The sequence below is a fragment of the Nyctereutes procyonoides genome, unplaced genomic scaffold (assembly GCF_905146905.1).
Source record: "Nyctereutes procyonoides isolate TBG_1078 unplaced genomic scaffold, NYPRO_anot_genome, whole genome shotgun sequence".
NCBI classification, from domain to species: domain Eukaryota; kingdom Metazoa; phylum Chordata; class Mammalia; order Carnivora; family Canidae; genus Nyctereutes; species Nyctereutes procyonoides.
Window position 1 is genome coordinate 12,658,671 of NW_026575140.1, and position 19,297 is coordinate 12,677,967.

The 19,297-nt window shown below is 41.8% G+C and overlaps 1 protein-coding gene across 2 annotated transcripts; it reads right to left on the bottom strand.

Annotated features, from left to right (window-relative positions):
- Positions 1 to 286: 286 nt before the first annotated feature.
- Positions 287 to 18,816, bottom strand: LOC129496761 (ATP-dependent RNA helicase DDX19B). Of its 2 annotated transcripts, XM_055305033.1 has the most exons (12): positions 18,616 to 18,816; positions 11,915 to 11,963; positions 11,036 to 11,089; positions 10,002 to 10,137; positions 9,622 to 9,714; positions 6,715 to 6,817; positions 6,152 to 6,266; positions 2,958 to 3,135; positions 2,362 to 2,599; positions 1,661 to 1,823; positions 1,020 to 1,211; positions 287 to 598 (listed from the first exon to the last, which is right to left on the bottom strand). In XM_055305033.1, exons 1-12 carry the CDS (start codon positions 18,787 to 18,789, stop codon positions 537 to 539), a joined length of 1,557 nt encoding a protein of 518 aa, XP_055161008.1. In that variant the 5' UTR covers positions 18,790 to 18,816; the 3' UTR covers positions 287 to 536. The 2 variants fall into 2 exon arrangements, with proteins under 2 accessions (XP_055161008.1, XP_055161009.1); XM_055305034.1 differs by lacking the exons at positions 11,036 to 11,089; positions 11,915 to 11,963 and having other exon boundaries at positions 18,616 to 18,751.
- Positions 18,817 to 19,297: the final 481 nt, after the last annotated feature.

The following is a 19,297-nucleotide window of genomic DNA, read 5'->3' on the forward strand; positions in this document are numbered from 1 at the left end:
CAAATCCCTTCCTAGTGGAGCTGACAACACTGAGATGCGCTGCCCCACCCCAAATCCAAAACACCAGCTCATAGGCCTCATCCCATACTCCAAACGTGATGCCTGGCTTACACACCTATCCCAGTTAGGGCTTCTGTTTGTCTTCACCTCTCTTCTGTCTGGAGGCTATTCTAAACACTTGTGGCCCTCTGGCTGGGCAGTGGCAAGGGCTGCCACAAGCATCTTGAGCAAGTGATTAATTAGCTACAGCTTAAAGGTGGGGAAAATGGCCAAAAAGAAGACGGAATTTCCAAAAGGTAAATTTCTGTGTATTCATGCCTAATCTTCAAAAGTTGTATAAACAATTTTTTTCTACCTCCCCCCATCATTTGCACAATTTTTGTCTAGTCCAAACGTAATTTAAAATGAGGTAGGTAGTTTCTCTCTCCTCTGCCTCCTCTTTGTGGTAACTGTTGAGGCCTGTGCCATGAAAGCACTAGTCTTCCGTGCAGGTGGAGTGAGTGCCAGGCGTGGGCACTGGTGACTGGTGGAGCTTCTCAGTTGGCTATCTTCTCAATCTCGTCCAAATCATCCGTGTCCAATCTTTCTATTTTCTTATCTGGGGAGGAAGATGAGAATTCAGAGAGAAATCAACATGGGGCTACCACAGAGACCCACCCCTAGGGAAGGGACAGCACGGCACAGGGAGAGGAAACACAGGGTTCCGTGTTTCCTAGGGATGGGCCATGCCTCTGGCCACAGCGACCTTTCACTTAAGCCCAAAGACTCCCAGTGCCTGAGCAAGGGACAGAGCCCCAGGCCCCTCAGGCTGGCCAAGGGGGAACTGTCATTTGCGTCTCTGACCCTGAAAACTCGCCAGGTGTGCTCTTGGAGCACTTCCCTATTGTAGGGAAGGAGGGGACTGTGTTGGGGACAAAGGCCTTTCTTGGGGCCACAGGAGAATCTACCCTTCACCCCTTCCCTTGGACTCGCCCCTGTAAGGAGAGGGCACACCAGCAGAGACACTCCCAGGCACTCACTAAAATGCTCCTGGATTCTGTTGAGGATGTTCATGCTGTGCTTGCTGTCAACCATGTTCACTGCCAGGCCCCTCTTGCCAAAGCGGCCCGTGCGCCCGATCCTGTGCAGGTAGGTCTCGTTGTCCGGGTTCCCGTCCTTGTCCACGGGAAGGTCAAAGTTGATGACGACAGAAACCTGCTCGACATCAATACCTGCATGAAAGAAGTGGAGAGGTCAGGAAGGGAGACAAAAATCACCACCAGCCAAGCAAGGCCGACACACACCAGCTTCACGTGGAAGAAGAGTCTGGGGCAGGTTGGCTCTGGGATTTGGGGCCAAGGGGCACCTAGCAGAATCCAGAGGGAAAAACAACTTTGGCAGGGTGCCAAAGAAATAGGACATCAGTAATGCAGCCAGAACCTCACTGGGGGCCCCAAAGAGAAGGTGCCATTCTGGACCAGTGAGGTGCCTGTCCCTGTCCTTCCACCACATCGGGGCTCCTGGCTTCTGTGACAGTTCTCATCTGCTGGGGGAATCCAGTCTCTCCCAGGAAAGAATGCTGGCACCAAGCCCATGTGGACTCGCCCCGAACCGGCAGAGCGCCCCATACAGGAGGACTTCCCTTGCTACCCAGGGCCTGGCGGACAGATTCTCTGCTCACCTCGGGCACACACGTTGGTGGTCACCAGCACCTTCTCCTTGCCCTCTCGGAAGCGCTCAATCACCGCAGCCCTCTGCTCCACCATCATTTCGCCACTCAGCAGGGCCACCTGGTGGCCTTCTTTTGAGAGCTCTGCTGCCAGCCAGCTAGCTGTTTTGCGGGTCTGGAGTGAACAGAATGGTTTTAAATGAAGATACCTGTTAAAAAAAAAAAAGATACCTGCAAAAAAGTGGCTTGTTGCCATTAAAATACCTGAAGACCTGCTAAGTTCAGTCAACAGGATAGGCTTACCAATTTCACAAATAATTTTAGCCAAGTGAAAAATTTTTTTGGATGAATTACTTAAATCATCTTAGCATTCAGTAAGAAAGAGTGGTGTGATCCAAAGATCTTCATTCCCAAATAGTCTATATTCTTAATGTTTTATAATTATTTCATTGGATGTTAGAGTTTTTTTCCAAGTAATCTCTAAGAAGTGGGACCAATCAAAGAAGGTATAGTTCTTCGCAATCTTTCCCTAACTTATTACAGTCTGAGGAGAATATTCCCTGGGGCAGGTGGAGGTGATTCATTTCCTTTCCGGCCACACCGGGCCCCTGGTGGTCCTCAGCACCAAGCTGGAGCTGGCTGCAAGGAGGGGCAGGCACCTCCTCCAGGGCAACTACTCCCCCAGCAGGCCTGCTGCTGCCACTGCTACTCACATGGCAGAAGATCATGGCCTGAGCGATGGTGATGGCCCCATAGAGGTTACACAGGGCCTGGAACTTCTCATCTCTGTTATTGCACAGGACGTAATACTGCTTGATGGTGTCCAGTGTCTCCTCTTCACGCTTGAGTTTGATAATGTTTGGATCTGGGACCACTTTCTGGGCAAATTTCCATACAGAGTCTTCGAAGGTGGCAGAGAAAAGCAGCATCTGGCAGTCCTTGGGCAGCATCCTGCAAGGGAAGACCCAGGTATGTGGCATGATCCTGAGTCTTTCCCTGGAAGGAACAGAAGACAGCTGCCCCGGGCTTGGGTGATCCACATGCCCAGGAGAGTGGCAGAAGGGGGAGAAGAACAGTAGGGAGGAGGCGAGAGCAGTCATGGGGCAGGGACAGGGCTGGTGTTAGATTCCCTAAATCTCCTTCCTCAACCCACAGTCAGTGCTGACGAGGATATGGCCCATCAAACAAATGCTTCTAGAAGTACAAAAGTAAAGAACCTAACAGGAGCAAGAAGAGGTGTTTGAAGTAAAAGGAGAAGATGCTGCAGATCAGGAAGCTGAGAAGTTCCTCTTGGCTCAAGAGTTCCTACCTCTGGATGCGGATGCTCTGATCTTGGTGGCCCTGAGTAGCTATCATCACGTCAGCCTCATCCAGAACAAACACCTTGATCTTCTTGGGGTCAATGAACTTGAGCTTGGAGCACCAGTCCAGAACAGTCCCAGGGGTGCCAATGACAATGTGCTCACTGATCTTCTGACCTCTTTCCACTGTGGAGACAAGACGTTTTCTGTGGGTATTTCCATGGTAAGTTCAGCTTTCCTCTCTGGGAAAACCTAAAGGCATGATGTATTTTAATGCAATTGTTTGATGTTTGCATTAATATCTTCAGGAAAGGTTATATCACTATAGTATCTAATAATGCTGAAAAGACAAAATAATGATAAAAACAGTGACAAGATGAAAGTCTCTTCAGTAGCGTTCTTGTCCATTCTCTGTAGTCCTCCAGTTCTCCTTCGTTAAGATCTGTTGTTACCTTTATTTCTTCTCTGGCAACAGCATTCCCCCAGCCCAGGATTGCACTTCCTCACAAGCAGACTTCCACTGCTCTTTCCAGTGCACTCTGCCCCTCAGCTACTCTAGTTAATCTACATCAAACCAGTCGGTTGCCTTTATGTACTCCCTGCCCAGGTCAGAAAATAGAATTCATCATGAATGGCTTTGCTTTCTCCAAGAAACACCTACTGCCTCTCCTAGATGAAGTGCTTCCCTAGACAAGGCCTGGCGAGCTATGGCACATTCTTGACCATGTACAGTCTGAAGCTGAGATTTGGCTTTTCATTTTTAATTAGATGGCACTTATACATTGAATTTAAGTCCTTTAATTACAACCTTGACCTGATATACACAAGCTCCCTGTAATCACTGCCAAAAGTTTGCCCAAATATAAATGTTGAGTCAGTTCAAAGCCAATAAATGCTGCTGCTTCTGTTAATCCAATTACTGCCTTCCACAAAAGTTGCATTCTAACTTCAACCCAAACTGCAAAATTTTAAATGTCTTATGATCATCTTCAACTAAGTTTTATAATCTTACTTTTTAGAAGCAACTTCAAGTTGGTATTAGGACATTATATGCTGAGTGGATTTCTGAGAGTCATAGTTACAGGTTTGTGTTAAAACATTCATAGCCAAACTCTCAACAACACTTTTTAAATATTGTTAATTTGTTGCAAAACAGAAGTAGGAAAGGTGAATAAAGAAAAAAGAATAATACAAATAAGCTTCAAAAAAAAAAACCAGGCAAAATCTTTTTTTTTTTTTAATTTTTATTTATTTATGATAGTCACAGAGAGAGAGACAGAGAGAGAGAGAGAGAGGGGCAGAGACACAGGCAGAGGGAGAAGCAGGCTCCATGCACCGGGAGCCCGACGTGGGATTCAATCCCGGGTCTCCAGGATTGCGCCCTGGGCCAAAGTCAAGCGCTAAACCGCTGCGCCACCCAGGGATCCCTAGGCAAAATCTTTTTTTTTTTTTTTTTCCTAGGCAAAATCTTAAATACAGAGAACAAACATGTCTGCCAGAGGGGAGGTAGGTTGGGTGGGGTGAAATAAAGGGAATTATTCTTTACATTTATTACACTTATTTTGATGAGAATTGAGAAAAATATAGAACTGCTGAATCACTGTATAGCTAAAATTAATAAAATACTGTATGTTAATTATAATTTAAAAAAATTAGATGCCAGAGTTATCATGAATATTCTAGAACATTTTTGTTCTAATTAACATTAAAAAGAAATTAGGCAATTAAATTCAGAATGTGTAGCATTTTATAAGCAACTGATTTGGCCTGTTTAAAATTTTTTTTTTAAGATTTTTTAATTTATTTATTCATGAGAGACACACAGAGAGAGGCAGAGACACAGGCAGAGGGAGAAGCAGGCTCCATCCCGCGAGCCCGATGTGGACTCGATCCCAGGTCTCCAGGATCACGCCCAGGGCTGAAGGCGGTGCTAAACCGCTGAGCCACCTGGGCTGCCCTGATTTGGCCTGTTTAAAGTCAAATGTACTAGGGAGAAGAGAAGGTGAAGGAACTATTCTATTTTTTTTTTTAAGATTTTATTTATTTATTCATGAGAAACAGAGAGAGAGAGGCAGAGACACAGGCAGAGGGAGAAGCAGGCTCCACTCAGGGAGCCTGACATGGGACTCGATCCTGGACTCCTGGATTACACCCTGGGTCGAAGGCAGGCGCTAAACTGCTGAACCACCCAGGGATCCCCGGAACTATTCTAAATTTAAAGATAATACCAAATGCATTGCATACACACCAATTTGTTGTTGTTTCAAAAATAGCCATAAAGAGTATAGGACTTTTGGGAATATGGGGGAAAAATAAAAATGGATACTAGTTATTAGAGAATCTGTTAATTTTCTTGGCTGTGATAAGGATTTTGTGGGTTATGTTGAAGGATGTCCTTATAAGATGCATGCTAAAGTATTTATTAAAAAAAGTTTGGGGCGGGGGCAGCCCGGGTGGCTCAGCAGTTTGGTGCTGCCTTTGGTCCAGGGCCTGATCCTGGAGACCTGGGATTGAGTCCCACATCGGGCTCCCTGCATGGGGCCTGCTTCTCCCTCTGCCTGTGTTTCTGCCTCTTTCTCTCTCTGTGTGTATATCTTTCATGAATAGGTAAAATCTTAAAAAAAAATTAATTTTTAAAATTGTTTAAGTAGGCTCCATGCCCATTGTGGAGACCAATGCAGGGCTTGAACTCAAGGCCCTGAGATGAAGACCTGAGCTGAGGGCAGGCCCAGTGGCCCAGCGGTTTGGCGCTGCCTTCGGCCTAGGGTGTGATCCTGGAGACCCAGGATCGAGTCCCGCCTCGGGCTCCCTGCATGGAGCCTGCTTCTCTCCCTCTCTCTCTACCTGTGTCTCTGCCTCTCTCTCTCTCTCATGAATAAATAAAATCTTTAAAAAAAAAAAAAAAAAAGACCTGAGCTGAAATCAAGGGTCGTCAGATGCTTAACTGACTGAGCCATGGTAAAGTATTTAGGAGTAAAGATCCACAGTGTCTGCAATTTACTTCCAAATGGTTCCCTCAAGACACATACACACATACACACTTCTACAGATAGAGCAAATCTGGCAAAATGTTAAATTTTCAAATATAGGTGAAGGGCACATGTTCATTTTTTTTTTTTTTAATTTCAACTACTGGAGGTTTTGAAATTTTTAAAATACAAGTTGTTAGCTTAATGAATTCAGATCACATATTCATACTCACGTTTATTGCCTCGGACAGCATAAGCTAGCTTCAGTTCAGGGTAAAATTTGCCCATCTGCTCAATCACTTTTCCCGTTTGAAGTGCGAGCTCATAAGTTGGGGAGAGGCACAGACACTGGCAGGGAAAGAGTGTAGAGTGAGATCTCAAGTTGGGTGGGAATTACCATCAGGACTTATATGTAAATTAAAGTGCGTGCCATTTGATTCTTTATGCTGCAAATTGTAAGTTAGAATTCTTAAGGGTTAAAACTCTGGCTGGGTAAAGACACTTGTAAATAGCTTTGGCCACAAGAGTACAAAAACCCACATGTGAGGAAGGATCTGAAATTCTACGTGGAGGTTAGCTTCCTTTTCACTTAGAAAGTTCTCAGCATTATCTCAGAACTGGCAAACGATGGAAAGGGAACAGCATGTATGTTGCTACTAGACGGTCAACCATATTGTTTGGGCTCAACAAGGGGGTCTAGCTTATGTAAAAAGTAATATGCATCTTGGCTTTTAATCCAGAAAATGTAATTTCTAGCTACACATTAGCAGAAAATCCAAATTTACCAAACCCTTACCTGGGGATATCTGTTTGCAGGTTCTACTTGGCTGAGCATGGCCAACACAAAGGCAGCTGTTTTACCAGTGCCAGACTGAGACTGGGCAATTAAGTTCTGTGGACTGCGCAAGAAAACAAATGGTTTAGGAGCTTAAATCTCAAGTATCCTTTTAGTTAATAATAGTGAAGAATAAAGCTTAGTTTATGTAAGGAAGCTTTGATTTCTACAGTAAAGTTACAAAGGGTAGCCCCACAAACACAGAGCACCAGAAAGAGGACTGTGGTGGGATTTAAAGCACTCCCTATCTTTTATTCTTGACTCAGCAGCCAGTGATTCTTTTTAAAATGTAAGTCAGCTCATGTCACTCCTCTGCTCAAAAGCCTTCCAGTCACTCCCCATTTCATTCAGATTAAAAGTGAAAATCCTTCTGCTGTACAAAGTCCTACCTGACCTGGCTCCCTCGTAGTACTCTGTTCTTACCTCCTACTAGCCACTCGCTTAACCACCCCACCACAAAGGCCTTGGTGCTGCCCCAAAGGCATGCCAGCCATGCCCCTGTCCTAGGGTTTCTGCACTGGCTTGTACTCTGCTGGGATAACTGTCCTCAAATGATATGTCAACTAACTCCTCTCCTCCAAGGCTTTGCTCACACATCACCTTTGAAATGCCTTAAGAAATGATGTATTGGTGAATTGATATGTGATAAAGTATAGAATAGTGTTATTTATACCATCTAGATGGTGGGCATATGGATGTTCACTATAAGATCCTTTCAACTTTGGGGTGCCTGGGTGGGTTAGTGAAGCAGAATCTGACTCTTGATTTCAGCTCAGGTTATGATCTCAGGGTTGTGACATTGAGTCCTTTGTGCTGGGCATGGAGCCTGCTTAAGATTCTCTCTCTCTCCCTCTCTCCCCCTCCCCAAGCTCTGTCTCAAAAAAAAAAAATAATAATAATCCTGGGATGCCTGGGTGGTTCAGTGGTTAAGCCTCTGCCTTCGGCTCAGTGTGTGATCTTGGAGTCCCAGGATCAAGTCCCACATTGGGCTCCCTGCACGGAGCCTGCTTCTCCCTCTGCCTGTGTCTCCGCCTCTTTCTCTGTGTGTCTCTCATGAATAAATAAAATTCTTAAAAAAAAAAATCCTTTCAACTTCGTTGTTTGACAAATTTCATTATATAATGTTGGGGGAAAATTGCAGTCAGTTCCCTTGGTATTCCTGATCTCCCGTATTCTGCTGTTTTCTCATTAGCATTTATCACCTTCTTTTAATTAAAAGAATTTAAATTAAGATTTAATTATCACCTTTTTAATTAAAAAAATTTTATCACCTTTTTTAAAAACAGCTTTTTTTTTTAATACAGAGTATTTTTTTAATTTTTTTAAATTTTTATTTATTTATGATAGTCACAGAGAGAGAGAGGCAGAGACACAGGCAGAGGGAGAAGCAGGCTCCATGCACCGGGACCCCGACGTGGGACTCGATCCCGGGTCTCCAGGATCGCGCCCTGGGCCAAAGGCAGGCGCCAAACTGCTGCGCCACCCAGGGATCCCTAAAAACAGCTTTTTTAAGTGTACATTTCAGTGGCATTAATTACATTTACAACTTAATATCTTTTAACACTACATACTATTGCTGATGTATCCAAGTGCCTAGAATAGGATCTGTTATATACCTGCACTCAATATATATTTATTAATGGAGAAAGGTACTAGATAATTCAGATCTCTTCTAATATTGATGATTTAAAAACTGAGCACCTATGAAAGAATTAAGATCTATAAATACAAATGACCAACATGAAACAAATTTTCCATTATGCATCCCTAAGTATGTTTAAAGTGTCAAGCTAAAAAGAGACATTATTTATCATGAAAATAGTCACTATTATGACACAGAACAAAGAAAATATCTATTTTTAGGCTATATGAAAAGAGTTTCAGGATTTAGAATTATATGCAGTACAGTTCTACATAATCCTATATAACGGACCAATTTTTTTTTTTAAGATTTTATTTATTCATGAGAGACGCACGGGGGCGGGGGGTGGGTGGGCAGGGACACAGGCAGAGGAAGAAGCAGGCTCCATGCAGGAAGCTTGATATGGGACTCGATCCCAGGACTCCAGGATCACACCCTGAGCTGAAGGCCGATGCAGCTAAACCGCTGAGCCACCCAGGCATTCCCAGAGGGACCACTTTTTATAAAAAGTTCCGTATGCTCTTGGATCTTGTTGCTCAAAATGTGGTCTGAAACTAGCAGCATGAGCATCACTTAGAAGCTTCTCAGAGGGCAACCCGGGTGGCTCAGCGGTTTAGTGCCGCCTTCAACCCACGGCGTGATCCTGGAGACCCAGGATCGAGTCCCACCCACATCAGGTTCCCTGCATGGAGCCTACTTCTCCCTCTGCCTGTGTCTTTGCCTCTCTCTCTGTGTGTGTCTCTCATGAATAAACAAATAAAATCTTTTTTTAAAAAAGATTTTATATGGTTCTATTTTTTAGAAAAGGTATAAATATGTGAGTTTATGTAAAAAAAAAAGTCTAGAAGTCTCTAAATGTTAGTATAGTGCATGGGGGAAGATTACAATTTTTCTTATTTTTATTTTCTAACTTTTTATTTATTTATTTATTTTTAAAGATTTATTTATTTATTCATTCAGAGAAAGTGAGAGAGAGGCAGAGACACAGGCAGAGGGAGAAGCAGGCCCCATGCAGGAAGCCCGATGCGGGACTCGATCCCGGGTCTCCAGGATCACACGCCAGGCTGCAGGTGGCACTAAACTGCTGTGCCACCAGGGCTGCCCTATTTTCTAACTTTTTAAAAATAAGTATGTATTACTAGTATATATATATATTTTTTTTTTAAATAATAGAAGTTTTAAAAAATGGAAAATTAAAAAGGACAGAGTTGTATCAGGACACATACGGCTCAGCAAGCATCAAAGGCAGTGCGTTCTCTTGTATCTTGGATGGACGGTTGAAGCCCATGGCATAGACTCCCTGGAGAAGCTGTGGTTTCCTGGGAAAACAGTTAAAGATGAAAGTTACCGTCTCTTTGGTTGAGGAAGGATGCCAAAGTCTAAAGGATTTTTCCTTTGTTACTGTTGTTATACACAGTTTATTTACAACTAATGCTTGAATTGCACGTTTAGCACAATTCATATTACCTGGAAATTTTATGTTATAGCCCCCAGCACCTAAATTCTTTGATTAAAATTGTGTTAGCTAAAAAAGTTCTGCTGTAATGAAAAAAATAGGCCTAGGGGTCTCTAACACAAAGGGAAGAATCAGAAAGTAAACACTCACAGCCGAAGCTCCTCAAAGGACTTCACGGAGTAGAGTGGGGAGTTTGGATCCCGCTGCAGGACTTCCACCTGGTTTGTGTTATCCACAAGGTTGCTTCTGATCAGCTTGTTAAGTAAGGACTGGGCAGCTCTGTCCTCTGTCATGAAGAAGAAAGCAAAGAATTTTAAAAGGCCATGAAATCCACCATGAACTCATCTGAATTTGCTTGTTCATTGGCACTTTAGGCATTAACATATATTTATATTAGGACTTCTAATTCAAGATATATCATAGTTTTGATTCATAAATTATTTTTTAAGATTTTATTTATTCATGAGAGACACAGACAGACATAGGCAGAGGGAGAAGAGGCTCCATACAGGGAGCCCGATGTGGGACTTGATCCTGGGACTGCAGGATCATGCCCTGAGCCAAAGGCAGACGCTCAACCGCTGAGCCACCCAGGTGTCCCTTGATTTATAAATAGAATTAAAATTGCTTTATTAAAGAGGAAGCTTTTGATACTGATACCATGCATTTGGGCCTTATATTCCTCTATAGGACTGTTCCAATCAACCATCCTTCCAGAGATTATCTACTCTTCCTATGTAAGCCCAAGTATTTACTCCCCAATTTGTGCTCAGTAGAAAATTGAAAATTATTAGCTTGGCTAACACATCATAATGATGAAAAAAAAAACAGAAATTAACAAAGTTCATATCTTAATATCATATAAGCAGTCTATATGTTGTTTTGTGTTTAATGTGTCCAAATAGCATTAACTTTATTAGACAATGGAAATGCAACTTAAAATTTCTTTTATAGTGCCCTGTACAAGATCATTCAGGGCATATTTTATGCTGCTACTGAAGTCCGTAAGTTCAAAATAAAATTTCTCTAAAATGTAAACAATGCGAATTCCACCACCAACTATGTTGAGCATTTATTAGCACTATGACTCCCTTTAAAGCCAAGCCAGGTTAGGTATAAAAACGAAGCCTTGTAATAATCTATTAAGACTGTAGAACCTCGTGGGTATAGCTCTAGGCTATTACCTTTCTCTTCTTCATCTGCCTTCTCTGTATTAGCATTGGTCTTGACAACAGCACCTTTATCAGACAAAAACCGGCCACTGTTATTCAATATCACATCCCATACCCAACAGCTGAGACAATTCAAATTCTATGAGACACTAGAAATGTAAAGGCTGGGGAACACAAAAATAAATGAGGAAACCAAGCCACAGATAAAGCATTTTATTGTTCTTAAATAAACAAAAGTGTGAAACAATGTTGCTTATATTTTAGTTCTTTCCTATTCTGAGTCCTCTCACACATTCCCTCATAGCATCAATATTTCTGAAATGTTACAGAAAGATGATTACAGCAGGCAATGATCACAAACCACCTTGATGCTCAACAGAGGAATATCTATGCAAACCACATATCATCAGTATATTACACTATAAAGTCATTAAGATTCTAGGAGTATAAATTGTTAAATGTACAAACAACTTGTAGGTAAGAAAAATTTATAGAAAAAGACTGTAAATGAATTTGGAATGAGGTAAATTTTACTATTCTCCCCACCACCAATAATATTAAGTGTATCAACAAAAATTTAATGGAAATCTTGGATTTGGGGTAGATACGACTTCAGAATAATAGGCTAACTCTCAGGTTGCTCATACTTTGTCTATTGTATATTTTCATGGTCAGCAATAAATTTGGTAACTTATAAGTCAGATAGGCATCCTCATGCTTATTTTTAAGCACAACACAAAGCAAAACAATCCAGTTTAGTTCCCAAATCAAATGACTGCCAGTATCTGCCAGCCCCTTGCATGGTACATGTATAATTTTTTTTCTAGACAGTTACTATGACAAAGCAGAAATACTAAAATCACATTTGTTTTCAAACTAGCTTTTACTCACCATTGGCATCTGGTTTGATTTTCTCTTCCTTAAGATGCAAGTTGCTCAACTAAATGGAGAATATGGGGGGAGGAGGGGAAAGTGTCAGGAAATCACTTAAAATATTTTGAATCAACAGAGCCTCCCCAGTGAAGCTGGGGAGAAATGAGCCACTCTCAAGACCTACTCATTAAATTGTTCTGCTGGGCTCTTTTTGTTGACTAAATGTTTTCAGTGAGAATAAACAAAAATTTCCCATAAACAACAGTAGAAAAAATTGGTTACACAATGGCTCAAAATTCACACTTCCTAATTACAGTCCCTAGAGAAAATTACAATTTATGTGTTTGCTTAATGCCCTGATTATAAAGACTCTCTCAGTTGAATACCATTTGTCATCCTCTCATATTCCAACAACAGGAAATTTTACAAGATATTTGGAAAACGCCAGAGAACATTGAGGTGGAAGGGCTGCAACGAAAAGCATCTGCGGGTAGGAATCAGTTATGCTGCACAATATATTTGAGCCACAGGACCACAACATGACATGCACACGCACACACTGCTTTGTTTTGATAGAAGTCTAATATTTTTAACTGAGAACAGCCTGGAGCATGTGGCACACTGTAATCAAAATACCCAGCAATCTGAAGTAGGAATACAAAGGAAGGGACAGAGCAAAGAGACATTTCAAAGAATTATTAGGACTTTGATCAAACACTGTTAGACATATCCTGGTGGGACTTATCTCCTGTATTAGAATAAAAATACCCTTTTATTTGTCAATTATACCTCATTAAAGCTGGGGGGGATTATACCTTAAAGATATGAATTTTTAAATTTTTGGGTCTAGCACAAAGGTACTCTAATCACAAAATATTAAGTGGAGCTTAGGACATCATCTGGTGAAGGGTAAGAATGAAAATGGCTATTTCTTAAAGCACACCCACACTGGTTCTTTATGTTTTGAGGTTCATTCTCTCTTTCCTCTTAAGTCCAAGAAAGGGAAAAGGCAAGAGAGGAATGAAACAAATGTTTTAATGGGTGGTTAGTTGGGATGGAGGAACTGCATTTCTATCGCTGGAAACAAAAGGGAGTTTCTGGTATCTCTGCTTTGATGTTAGGGAGAAATAGGGGTTAACATACTGGAGAGACTGGCAAGAAAGGAAATTGGCAAAAAAGGAAATCCTCTTAATGCAGCAAAAATCCTTCATTAATTCACAGGATAGCAAACACACTAACAGACAATGAATATGAAGTGACCAGCGCAGTGCATGACATACAGTAAGTGTCCAGTGTATTTTAGTCTTCTCTAAAGCACTTGTCCACATCCTACCAACAAACCTTGTTTAAATGTAGTATCCAGGTCTATTGAGAGGGAGAGGGGGAGAGACTGCGAGGTGGGGGAAGAGAGACAGAGAGGGAGATAGACAAACATATAGAAAGACTGCCTGACTTACTTGCAATATTTACAACAGTAAGGTTAATAGTATTCATTCCTAGGGTGGTAACTGCTAGCTAAAACAAATGATAGGGCTGAGGCATAAATGAGTTACAAACACCCATTACTTTAAAGCATTTTAATAATCAATGATTAAAAGGGCAAACCATTCTTTTGTCGATATATTGTTCAAATTGAAGTTATCAGAGTAAAGTAATAACTAAAATAACTAAAATGCAATATGTAGTAAAGCTGGTAGCAACAATGTAAGTGAAACCAATAGATGTTTTGATTACAATGTATCAGGATTCTGGAGAGGTTCCAGCAGAATCCAAAAATAAACTCAGCCCTCTCTTGGCTATAAGGATCTCAAAGCTTATAAAACAAAGACAGTGAAGTTTGTATTACTGAGTACAATGTCAGTGAACTGAACGCTGAAAGTTCGACTGAAAGTACAGTTAGGTTAGATAACCTTTATTTGCTTGGATGAAAAAGGAGAAACCAATTTTTCTTGCAGCTTCATTGGAAACCATCTTGAAATTAACCAAAGGGCAAAAAAGCAAAAACATCCACTTTGTAATATCCACATTCTTTCAATGCCTTTTAATATTTTAGCTTTTAAGATATATTAAAGATAAAATAATTGAAAGCTCTACAGTTACACACTGCATTTTACTCAAAAGCTACTTGAGAGGGATCCCTGGGTGGCGCAGCGGTTTGGCGCCTGCCTTTGGCCCAGGGAGTGATCCTGGAGACCCGGGATCGAATCCCACCTCGGGCTCCCTGCATGGCGCCTGCTTCTCCCTCTGCCTGTGTCTCTGCCTCTCTCTCTCTCTGTGTGTGACTATCATGAATAAATAAATAAAATCTTTAAAAAAAAAAAAAAGCTACTTGAGAAAGGATTCTTGAGACATAAAAGATTTAATGGTAAGTGAACTATATGGAATAGGGGTTGTCTTAGGCAAAATGGTGAAGCAGACTTTGGAAAAGTCTAAATTAAAAAATCACCAACAGTGCTTCTCCCTCTGCCTGTTTCTCTGCCTCTCTCTCTCTCTCTCTCTCTTTCTCCCTTTCTCCCTCTCTCTCTCTCTCTCTCTGTCTTTAATGAATAAATAAAATCTTTAAAAAAAAAAAAATGGGCAGCCCGGGTGGCTCGGCAGTTTAGCACCGCCTTCAGCCCAGGGCGTGATCCTGGAGACCCGGGATTGAGTCCCACGTCCGGCTCCCTGCATGGAGCCTACTTCAACCCCTGCCTGTGTCTCTGCCTCTCTCTCTCTCTCTCTCTCTCTCTCTCTCTCTCTCTCTCTGTCTTTCATGAATAAATAAATAAAATCTTAAAAACAAAATCACCAACGGAACAGAGGGAAACAGAGAGGAGCACTGGAGAACGAGGAAATAAATATAAATAAAATCTAGTATTTTCTTAAATGAATAAGGAATGAAGCTTAATAAATATTTAAAATATAGTAAACTTGCACCACACACATTACTGTCACCTATGTCACACAATCTCTGTGGGTATCCTCAGTTAGAGTTACATAAAGCAGAGGCTAATAGAGGCATTTTTACTCAATTTGCTCAGTTTTGGAATATTGTGATCTAATTTACATGTGCATGTGTTAAGTATATGCACAAAGCTTATCCAGGTTCATCTATCTAATGCGTAAAACATGGACAAGTAATTTAAAAGATTTCTGCAAAGAAACTGTGGATTACAGATAACTATTACTTATGTAGCACTTATAACAAGTATGTCCATAACTCAATGAGGTAATATGATTATCTCCATTTTACAGATATGGAAACTGAGGCATAGAAAGGTCAAGCAATGTGCCCAAAGTTATATAACTAGTAAGTGATGGACCTAGAATACAAATCCTAGACCATCTGGCTATAAAGGTTAAGGTTTTAACCTCTACATGATGGTGCTTGTCATAGATAATACTAATCTCATAGAACATAATAATTTTAAGGATGATATAATGGTGCAGCCACTTTGGAAAAGTCTGACAATTCCTCAAAGTTAAACATAGAGTTATTATATAATCCTGCAATGCCACTTCTAGGTGTATACCAAAGAGAACTGAAAATTTATGGGCAGCCCGGGTGGCTCAGCAGTTTAGTGCCACCTTCAGCCCAGGGCGTGATCCTGGAGACCCCGGATCGAGTCCCGCGTCAGGCTCCCTGCATGGAGCCTGCTTCTCCCCCGGCCTGTGTCTCTGCCTCTCTCTCTCTCTCTCTCTCTGTCTCTCTCTCTCTGTCATGAATAAATAGAAATCTTTTAAAAATTAAAAAAAAAGAAAATATATGTCCACACAAAAACCTGTACATGAATAATCACAGCAATATTATTCATAATAATGAAAAAGTAGAAAACAATCCAAATGCTCATCAGTGGACACTGATGGATAAATAAAATGTGATATATCTAGACAAAGGAATATTACTTGGCAATATCAAGGAATCAAGTACTGATACCTACTGCAACATAGATGAACATTGAAAACATTATGCTAAGTGAAAGCAACCAGACACAACACACCACATACTGTATGATTCTACTTATATAAAATGTTCAGAATAGGCAAATCTAAAGAGAAAACAAGCCAGCGGTTGCCAGAAAAGGAAGGGAGAAGGGAGTGACTGAAAGTTTGAGGGAACTTTTTGAAGGTGGTGGAAAGTTCTGTATCTTTTTTTAATTTTTTTTTTTTGTTCTGTATCTTAATTGTGGTGGTGGTTACACAACTGGATGCCTTAGTCAAAATTCACAGAACAAGGATGAGTTTTACACTGTGTAAATTATACCTCAATAAACTTGACTTAAAAATTTTAGAGGGCCAGGCCAAGAGGTCCAACAGTCAAGTAGTAAGAATTCTTGAAAGAAGGCAAAGAGAAAACAGAGGAGGAGAAATCAACAATTAAATTTTTCAAGAAAATTTCTCATAACTTAAGGACAAGAATTTTCCAGATTGAAAGGACCCACCCAGGAATGCCTGGCTGGCTCAATCAGAAGAGTATGCAACTCTTGATCTCAGGGTTGTGGATTTGAGCTCCACATTGGTTGTAGAGATTACTTAAAAATAAAATTGAAAGAAAAGAAAGGACCTACTCAGTGCCCAGCAAAGTGGATGAAAACAGACCCATACCAGGACTCATTATCATGAGTTTTCTGTATACTGGAAACAAACAGAAGATTCTTATGGATTACAAATGAAAAAACAGGTCACATCAGGAATCAGAATGGTCTCAGACATCTCAATAACCAATAAAGAAATCTAAAAGGCAATGAGACAATGCCTTTAAAATTTGGTAGGAAATTAATTCCCAACCTGCAGCTCTAGACCAAGCCATACCACTATCCAAATGATAGAGCAAAATAATTATTTACAGAAATGCAATATTATCTTAAAAAAACTTCTTATATACTCCAGAAAGCTGGATGGATGGTTGCACCAAATCAAGAAAGATGAAGAGAGGATACAGAAAGGAGGGGATCCAGTACAAGAGAAGAGGAGTGAATCTTCAGAATGAAGGTGAAGGGAAATCTGTCTTGTTCCTCTCCAGTCCTTGAAATGAGTTCTGCTCTAAACCTAGGGAGAACTAGTCCAGTATGAAGTAGGCTAAAAGACCTGGGGGAAATAGAATTAATAAGACTTTTTTTTTAAAGATTCTAAAAAAAAAATTAAATTCTTAGGCAGCCGAGGTGGCTCAGCGGTTTAGCACTGCCTTTAGCCCAGGGCATGATCCTGGAGACCCAGGATCGAGTCCCATGTCAGGCTCTCTGCATGGAGCCTGCTTCTCCCTCTGCTTGTGTCTCTGCACCGACCCTCCCTCCCCCGTCTCTCATGAATAAACAAATAAAATCCTTAAAAAATAATAATAAAAATTAAAGATTCTAGGGGCGCCTGGGTGGCTCAGTAGTTGAGCATGATCCCAGGGTGTTGGGATCGGGTCCTGCATTGGGCTCCTGTGGGGAGACTGCTTCTCCCTCTCCCTATGTCTCTGCCTCTCTCCCTGTATCTCTCATGAATAAGAAATAAAATCTTTAAAAATAATATTTTTTTGTTTATTTATGAAACAGTGGGAGGGGCCAGAGAGAGAATCTTAAGCAAACTACACACTGAGCATGGACCCCCACATGGGGCTGGATCTTACCACCTCAAGATTGTGACCTGAACTGAAATCAAGAGTCAGTTGGTTAATTGACTGAGCCACCCAGGCCCCCCGAATTAATAGAATACTTAATTTGTCTGAACATCCTGAGATAAACTAAACAATTAGCAAAGTGCTTGAGGTTGAACTGATTGTAAGTACAAAAAAAAACCATGAAGCGTGTTTTTTATAAATTCCAAGGAAAAACAAAACTTTATAGGAAAGTAAAAGTATCATAAGTTACTAATAAGATAAACATGAAATACTGATCTAACTAAAATTACAATATAATGAAAAGGTAAGGAATGGGAAGGTGTGCATGTGTGGTGGAGAAAGGATGGAGGAAAGAATTAAAATCAGTAAATACCTAAAATTGAAAATTCAAGAACTAGCAAAACCCTGTGATTTAGAGAACAAGGAGGTCAATGATGTATATCCGTTTCAAGAGAACTATTAGTTTTTCTCTGGGAAGGAAAAATTGCTGGTGGTGGAACCAGTTTTCAAAACTATTTGACTCTTTGAATTATGTGCATATAATTTATTATCAGTTGTATAAAAAATAAGACAAAGAGTCCTTATTCTTAAGAAATTCACAGAAGTAGGTTCAAAGCACTATCAGAACTTAGAGTGTTTAGGTGGAAGGAATTAATTCTACATAGTCATGTTTAAGTCATATCTTGCTTACTGTGTACAAAGCCCAGAACAAAATTAAGGTGATCAGAGAAGAGGATTTACTGACTACCGGGCCAACGGAGTCGTTCGTTCATCATCAGTAAGCAAGTAAGGAAGCACGCAAAGATGAGTAAGCCACAGTCCCAGAGCTCAGGAAGCTCACAGTCCAGAGGTAGGGAATGACACAGGGAGATTATAATCCAAGTGGGGAGAGCGCAATCTCGATCAGTCTTGATTCCAGAAGACAGGCGGCTGGGCGCTAGATCCATGGGAGCACTCACTCACCTGCTCTTATGTAACCCAGGAGGCGGATGGATAAACAAAGCCAGCTCAAGGTTCAGGCTCCAGCCTCACACGCATCCTATACCGTCCTGGCCAAAGCGGCGAGTGTCCTACACAAGGGTGATCCCCGGCCAAAACTGACCCCCTGACCCATTTACGCCTGAAGCCAACTCACCGACTCAGCCGCCGCCTCCTGTTCGTCCACCGCCAGGGCCCACGAGTCGGTGGCCATGGTCCCAGGCGCCGGCGGGACGCTGGTGCTAGCCGACTCGCTGGCTGGGGCGGCGCGATCGTGGGCTCCCTGGGGTCGCAGTAAGCCCAGCTCCCGCCCCACCGAGGGAGCAGTCATTCGCTCGGGAGCTGGGGACCGGAAGCGGCGCGCCGCAGTGACGTCGGATCTGCGCCCGCCCAGCCGCCCCTCGCCCCCCGGGAGCTGCAGCTTCCGTCGCTTTCGGACCCCCGGCGCTGACCCTTGCTTAGCTCTGTCTATCTGGTGAACAGAGACGCAGACTGCCAACTGGATCCAGGCCACGAGCAAGACCGCATCGCGGCCCAGCGCGCTGGCACAGAAGCTCATAGAGAGCCAATTTGTCAAAACACAGAACCTTTACAAACACAGGCGTCACAAAAATGCGTATTGAGACGATCTTTTTCTCTTCGGGACAGTCATTTCAATGCCCAGGGGTTGGCAATCAGCCATGTCAAGCACCATTTGGTTAAAAATTTGTCCTGCAGACTATGTCGGCAACACGACTTGCAGGAATTTCACTTTCAAAAATACTCAAGGAAGGTGCTAGGGAAATGTGTTCCAGGTAGAGGAGAGAAAAGGCCAGGAGGCTTGAGTCTGAAGGACCCAG